The 7,845-nt window shown below is 41.7% G+C and overlaps 1 protein-coding gene across 1 annotated transcript; it reads left to right on the top strand.

The window, feature by feature from the left end:
* Positions 1-351: 351 nt before the first annotated feature.
* Positions 352-2,305, top strand: SPINT4 (serine peptidase inhibitor, Kunitz type 4). Its single transcript, XM_058563415.1, has 2 exons — positions 352-466; positions 2,124-2,305. The coding sequence occupies exons 1-2, from the start codon at positions 352-354 to the stop codon at positions 2,303-2,305; spliced, it is 297 nt and encodes a 98-aa protein (XP_058419398.1).
* Positions 2,306-7,845: the final 5,540 nt, after the last annotated feature.

Raw genomic sequence — 7,845 nt, 5'->3', positions numbered from 1 at the left:
CACCAGGATCAGTCTCTTCTTTGTTGTAGAAGGCTGAAGAAAGGAAAGGAAGCAATTCTTTTTAAATTCTTTGCTCTGATGGTTGTACCCTCCATGGTTAAACATATGCAGAAGCTCTGATCCTTGAGTTTCTATGGTTTCTAGATGAACACGGAACTCAGTATCAGGGGTCTAATCAGCCTGGGACCTTCAGCTTCATGGCTGGGTACCCAAGGACTCACTGTTCAACTCAACACCTAGTAATGCCCAGTCTTGGCCCTTGGGGTAAGTGGGCTCAGCCCTCTCAAGTATCAAGCCCAAAATATAACATCGGTTGATACCAAGACTCTCCTACTTGCTGCTTGCCGCACCATGAAGACTGCAGAGCTGGGATTTCTCCTGGGGCTCTTCATCTTCTTCTTGCTGACCACCCCATTAATGAGTGGTGTTGCTAAAATTGCTGAAATGATATGTGGAGAACTCAAAGGTATGAACTTGAAACATAAAATAAATGCAAAGACCAATTATGAATGAGAGAGGAAGTGTTGAAATAAATGTGATATTCAGGGGCCTGCGTGGTGGCATAGTGGTTAAGTTCGCACGCTCCGCTACGGCAGCCCAGGGTTCGCAGACCCAGATCCTGGGCATGGACATATGCACTGCTTATCAAGCCATGCTGTGGCAGCGTCCCATATAAAGTAGAGGAAGATGGGCACAGATGTTAGCCCAGGGCCAATCTTCCTCAGCAAAAAAGAGGAGGACTGGCAACAGATGTTAGCTCAGGGCTAATCTTCCTCACACACACACACACACAATGTGATATCCAGGTGGTCCAGGAAGATCCTCCTTTTGTGTCAATACTCAAAGACTCTTAGTTCCTCTACTTGGGGCGTCACTAACTCTAGGGGTCTTGTGGACATCTGATGAGAAAAAAACAAACTATGATGCAAATAAGTCCTTTCCAGACAGGGCTCTCTTTCATAAGAGGTCCAAAGAACTAGAAGTATTCTGAATTAGGGGTTTCATGACAAATTTCAAAGATCCCAGACCATTCAAGAGTAGATATTGAGATGAGAGAAAAAGGGGACTGGAAACTGAGCAAATTGAGGCAATTTCAATATCTGGGCTCTGGGCGCTTAGAGAACACTTGAACAGTGGTCCCTGTTTAGAGGAGTTCACAATACAGATGTGAAAGGCAGTGAGGTTTTCTTCCACAGATAATGTGTACAGGTTCAGTGCTTCCAGAGCAGGGGGAGGTGGCACAATCGATACTGTGAGTCAGATACCCCAGATTCTGGCCCTGCCACGTAGTAAATGTGTGCCCTCGGTTAAGACACTCAGTCACTTACTACCCCTCAGCCTCAGTTTCCCCTGTGTAAAATGTAGATCAGAATAATGCCTGCTTCAGAGGGTGTTTGTATGAAATAAGATTATGCACATAACTGTACCTAAATAGCTACTTTTTCCAGGGAGTTAATTCCAGACTGGCTGCTTGAGTAGGATAAACAACAGTCTCCGAGTTGCCAAAACAATGATGTTGTAGCTGCTTTGGCCACTCACTATGTGACTCTTATCAATAAAAACAGAAGGTTTGCCTCTGGGAAGGTAAGGGGGAAAGATGACAGGGTATGAGGGCAAAAGAGTATCACCCCCAGGGTTATACATCTTTGTATGTATCCTGCTTCGGGGACAGCAGCAGGCACAGTTACCCGAAATTTGGGGTGTATATAGTATAGTGCGTGTATGAAAACTAGAGAATGAGTATTCTGAATTGTATGTCCTATGCGGGCAGTTAAGAGGAGAGAAAGATGAAGGCACAGAGAAACAGGAGACTGTGCTTTAATAAAACGTAAGAGGTGAAACAGGAACATCATCACTTTGCACAAGCTACTGGTAGAACCTCCTTTTTCACTGCTTACCATTTCTCCAAGTCGCTGACCAGGATCAGAACCTGGAATTGTAATCAAATTGCATGCCCAACGGCAACCTTGCCAAGTGATCCTAATTCCAAGAGAAAACCAGATGTCCTTCTGTGACCTGGAATATGGGAATATTTCCAGACTAACACTGAGGAATTTTTAAGGGCCTATGAACTGCCGAGTTCTAACTAATTCCCCCTAACTCAATGGGAACCTCTCCTGCAGATCCCTGCGTTATGGAAAAGGATACTGGTAGCTGCTTTGAAGTTCACTTTAGATATTTCTACAACAAAACTGCCAGAAGATGTCAAAGGTTTGTCTACACTGGCTGTAATGGCAACCTTAACAACTACAAGCTTAAAATAGAATGTGACGTAGCCTGTGATGAAAGATACAAGATAATGTAAGGAATCCAAACTCGTCCTTGGTCCTGGGGGAGACGAAAAGTAGAGGATCTGAGAACCCAGGATAAACCTTGGTTTGGGATGGGAAGAGGGAGGATTGTCCTAATCAGAAAGTTTAATAGTTGGGTTGGATCTCAAGATCATTTGTCACTTTGCAGTTAGGAAATCAAAAGTCCAGAGAGAAAATAACAGCCACCATTTACTGGGCAATTACCACATTCCAGGCACTGCACTAAGAAATTTACATGTATTGATACAATTGAAAATTTAAATCATCCTAAAGTAGATGTGTATCATTATTTTCATTTGGCAGATGAGGAAACCAAGCCCAGTAGAGGCAACTAACTGGCCCAAGTTCACATTATTAAATGGCATAGCAAGGTTTCTAACCAGATCTGATGGTCACCCAGGGCTTGAGTATCTGACATGCAAAAGGTCACCCAAACCCAACCCTTGTACTCCCAGACCTGTGAACTCTCCATAGCAACATGCTGTTTAATACAACTAAGCCCCCAGCCTACACTTGACAATGTCCCAGCCGTAGGAACTGGAAGAAGGTCCATAAAGGCTAACAGGGCTATGGTGTGGCTGATCTCCAGGAGAATGAGATGAAGAGTGGTCTTGGGAATAACTCAAAAGTAGACATTTGTTTTATTCATTTAATATTCCTAGTGAATCTTTGCAGTGCCTGGTACATAGTAGACAATGATTAAGTTTTGAGGGAATGAAATAATGAGAGAGTAATCAATGAAACAGGAGGGACATTGAAAGAGATGGCATCCTTGGGGCTTCCCTTGAGATAGAAATGACTTAGTTAATCCAGGGAGATTTTCCAAAACCTATAACACAGATCTGGTTTTTTTTGCTTAAACAGGCAGCATGAGAAGATGAGAAATCCTGGAGTTTCTTGATACACCATCTGAAATACAGATATAAGAAAATTCATACCAATTTTAAGGTCTTTGTCCTATTTCCATGTCCCTTGAAACTTCCATCTGTTTGCTATTTTCCTGATTTTAGTTTTGTCTTTCCTGACAAATAACTGTATGGCCATTAAAATGCAGGAATCTTGTGTCAGCCCTCCCTCCTCTCTGAATACCGCCCCCTGCTTTATCTGGAGTTGGAATGTCAGCTGGTCCTGTTCATTAGCTCCCCCTGCCCTCCTGCACCATTCCCCATCCATGCACACAATACTTACAGGTGTTTCAGATGTGACAAGCCAATCTGTATAGATTTGTATCACCTCCCCTCTCAGGTGGAGCTAGTTAGTAGAACCAAATTACCAAACCTGTGCTCCTTTTTGTCCTTGAAATCAAACCAAGCCGTGAACCTCACACTTAAATGAAATGTCCTTGCACTCATAAATTTTTCTTTGTGATGTTTCCTGATTTACGTCCACCAAACCAGGAGTCCCAGTTAGTTTAACTAGCCTCTTGACTTGATCTCTACTTATGTGTAGTTATTTGGACATTTTTTAGTGCCTCAGTCATTGAAATTTGCCTTGGCTATTCTCAGCCCTTCTAGAAAAAGAACCCTCAACTTCAGTCCAGTGATTGTGTTTTCGCTACCAAGAGAATGATCATCCAAACACTGGTTGCCAAGTTTTCTGAATATAATGCTACAAGGTTCAGTATGGCCATGATCTTCCCAGCTGTAGGATAGTCAGCTTGACCATTTCATCTCTGAATTTTTTTAAGCGTCCCTTCCCTGTTCCTCTTGTTGACAAAGTCTAATCCCTCACCCACAAATCATATCCTGGACTACTGGTGGCTAGAGCCAGTTAAGAGGCACTGTAAACCAGTGAGATCCTATAACTAGGAATGCAAGCCTGGTCTCCGCTCAGTCTTAAGACTAGGAAAACCAATTCCCTAAATTGAGACAATTTTCTGCAAAAAATTCTAATTACTTCAAGATCAGACCCTCATCCAGACAGGGTTTACTCCAAATAAGTTAAGCCTTAATTCTGGCATATTCCAAATTTGGTGAAGACTCTAGAATTACAAATCATTCTTGAGCCCAATCAGCTGCAGGAGACGTTTGGTGGACCCTGAAATAATAGGGACTAGGCTAATCTGACTGGTCCACGTAAACGGAAATTCTGAGATTTTCCTGTTGTGAATCATGAAGCTGGGTGTCCCAGAGATGGACAGTCTTTCAGGGACAGAATAACATATTCCCATAGGCTGTTTGTTCCCTCTTCCAGCCAACTCCTGGAAAAGCCAGAGAAGCAAAAAGAAGGTGTATGGACATGAATAACTAAAGTCAAGACTAAGAATTCTTTGAGGAAAAAGGGCAGTTATATCTTGGTGAGAAGAGGAAACAGATGCCTAAGATAGAGAGCTGGGCACCAAAAGTGGGAGAATGAGTTGGGTGAGAGTTCTGAGTTGTGTTATTCTCCCCACCACAAAAATCTGGGTCTGTCATTGCCTGCTACGTTTCCAAAGCGGTATCAGCCACAAGATACCACAAGGGTGATTGAGATGACATAATGGTGGTTCCAGAGCCCAGCTAGGGTAGGAAATGTATAAAAACAGGTGCAATTGTATTAGCCAGACATAGAGCTTATTGTTTTCCCTTCTTGCTATACACATTATAGATGTGGAATAGATGACTAAACCTGAGAGAAAAAAAATTTCCATAGAAAACACATCTAGGTCAGAAATATAGCTTGTTCCCTGAGCAGGGGGAGGAGGGGAAATAGTGTTATTTAGGAAGTAGAAAATGGCTGTAAATAAGCCTGGATTGTATCATTGTGGAGTCTCTGACTGGAATTTTCCACAACCCACTTTAAAGCAACCAAGAGAAGTGCAAGTCAAGAGATTTAAGCTTTGGCCCTTCTTCCCTACACTGCCTCTTCCCCGCCCCCCAACCTCATCCATCCACCACGTACACAATAAAAGCAACAACAGTTCATATTCCTAGGGACAAATGATCACAGACAAAATTTACCACAAACATGTCAACAAAGAGAAACACCAAGCTAAATAATCAATATGAAATAACCCAGAGTTAATTGAAGAGATAAATGAAATAGGCATAATTAATATTCTCAACTAGATAAGAATGGATATTTTATGTTAAAGCAGTAACATATATTAACAAGGAAGAACCAATAAAAAATACAGGGTTTGGAAAATAAAATAGGTGACCTAAATGGCACAATAACTGAGATAAAAATAAAGGATACAGCCAAAGTATGAATAGTAATGATAGAAGATTAGGTCGAGGAGCCCTCAGAAAAGAATAAAGAAATTTTAGAATATGAAAACTAAGGTAGGGGACGATGGCAGAGTAGGAAGCACCAGGAATCTGTCTCCCCACCTGGACAACAATGGCAGGAGCAGAATCTGTCTAATGTAACTATTTTGAAACTCTGGAGACTGTTGAAGTCTTGCAACTTCCAGAGAAAGACTTGGATGGTAACTGCAGTCAATTTTGGTCAATTTCAGCTCTTAGCACATTAGCAGCTACACATTCCCCAACCTCAGCCACATGGCAGCCAGCTGTGCACATGTTCCTGGAGCAGCTTAAACACAGTTTGCAGCAGCCAGGGTGGGCAAAAATAATCCTGTCCTACAAATAACAGGGATCTATGCTTTGATCACTGACTGCTGCTTCTGATCACAGAGTGCACACAAAGAAGCACCTCCTCTCATTGTTGCAAGCCCCTTCCCCTCAGGCTAAAGTGACTTCCATGGATTTAAATGGCCAGTGTCCTTTTTCCCTCTCTTCATTTTTCTCTTTTTCTCCTTTTGGGAGCCAGATATTAAAAACTAGGACATTCAAAAATAATTGAATATATGGGGAAAGTTAGAAAGTGACCATGCATGCCCAGGAAAAGGCTCAGAAAACATATGAGAATACCTTAAGTTCATATTTCAGGCTGATCCTCAGGACAGAGAAAGCCTAGAGAAACCAAAACAAACAAACAAAAAGTTCACAAAAACAGTAACAAAATAAAGCATACCCTGGGTAAGGTGGAGATTCTGATTTCCAGAGTTACCACACTATTAGATTCAAATGTCCAGTTTTCATTTTTAAAAAATCACAAAACATACAAAGAAACACAAAAGTATGGCCTATTCAAATAAAAAGATAAATCAAGAGAAACTTTATTCTTGAAAAAGATCTGATGGCAGATCTGCCAGACAAAGATTTTTTAAACAATTGTCTTAAAGATTCTTAAAGAACTGGATAAAGTCAAGAAAACGATATACAAACAAAATAGAAATATCAATAAAGAGATTTAAAAAAAAAACTAAAAAGCAATAGAAAAGAAATTCTGAAGCTGAAAAGTACAATAACTGAAATGAAAATTTCACTAGAGAGATTCAAAGGCAGATTTAAGCAAGAAGAAGAAAAAAGCAGTGAACTTGAAGATAGGGCAATGGAAATTATCAAGTCTCAAGAACAGAAAGAAAAAATATGCATTGTGGGAGTCCCAGAAGGAGAAGAGAAGGAGAAAAGGGCAGAGAGAATATTTGAAGAAATATTGACTGAAAACTTACCAGATGTGATGAAAGATATGAATATAAATATCCAACAAGTTCAAAAACTGCAAGAAAGATGAACTCAAAGAGATGCACACTGAGACACATTATAATCAAACTTTTAAATGCTAAAGACAGAGAGAATCTTGAAAGCAGAAAAAGAGGGGTGACATCACATACAAGAGATCTTCAATAAGATAACAGCAGATTTCTCATCAAAAACTTTGGAAGCCAGTAGGCAGTGGGCCAGTACAGTCAAGATGCTAGAAGAAAAAAAATTCTCAACCAAGAATCCTATATCTGGCAAAACTGTCCTTCAAAAGTGAGGGAGGAGAGAGGATCAATCAAGATGGCAATACAGGAGGCGCCTGAACTCCCCTCTTCCCACAGACACCAAATGTGCAGCTACATGTGGAAAAGTTACCTTTGAAAGAAATCCAGAAACTAGTTGAGTGACTCCAACACATTGGGTGAATGAGAAAATACCCATACTGAAACAGGTGAAAAAGCCTGAGACATACTCTCTTCATAAACCCCACCCCCAGCACAGCCATACTATCAGGAAGGAACTCCCAACTCCCAGCTTCTCCCTGAGGAGCAAAGTATTTGGAACCCAAACTCAGTGCCTCAACTTTTAAGACTCCCACATGAGGGATGGGCCCCTAAACCACCTAGCTCTGAAAGCCAATGAGGCTTGCATCCATGAGACCCACAAGACTAGAGCAAACAAAGAAGCAGCTGTTAATGGGCACGACACTCACTGCAACTATCCCCCCAGGGCTCAGTGCAGAGGGAGTAGCCTCTCCCAGTCTTGCTCTGAAAGGGGTATATCTGCATACTTTGAAAGCTGCTGCCTGAACGTCAGGTTTCTGATCTAGCACACATCTAGGGGCTGTGATCCTTCCCAGAGACCAGGGAAACCAGTGGACACCTCTCCCACCATCTCCCTGTAGCCTGCAATTCCACTTCTGGGTAAGTATCCAAAGGAAATGAAAACAGGAAAGATCTCTGCACTCCATTCTTTATTGCAGCGTCATTCACAACAGCCAAGAT

Source organism: Diceros bicornis, chromosome 19 (assembly GCF_020826845.1).
Source record: "Diceros bicornis minor isolate mBicDic1 chromosome 19, mDicBic1.mat.cur, whole genome shotgun sequence".
Lineage (NCBI taxonomy): Eukaryota > Metazoa > Chordata > Mammalia > Perissodactyla > Rhinocerotidae > Diceros > Diceros bicornis.
This window is presented reverse-complemented; position numbering and strand designations above follow the sequence as displayed.

What these genes read in the sequence shown, in the direction of transcription:
- SPINT4 (XM_058563415.1), top strand. Translation starts at nt 352, where the DNA reads ATGAAGACTGCAGAGCTGGGATTTCTCCTGGGGCTCTTCATCTTCTTC. An exon ending in GATATGTGGAGAACTCAAAG is followed by an intron (nt 467 to 2,123) that starts GTATGAACTTGA and finishes CCTCTCCTGCAG; the next exon opens with ATCCCTGCGTTATGGAAAAG.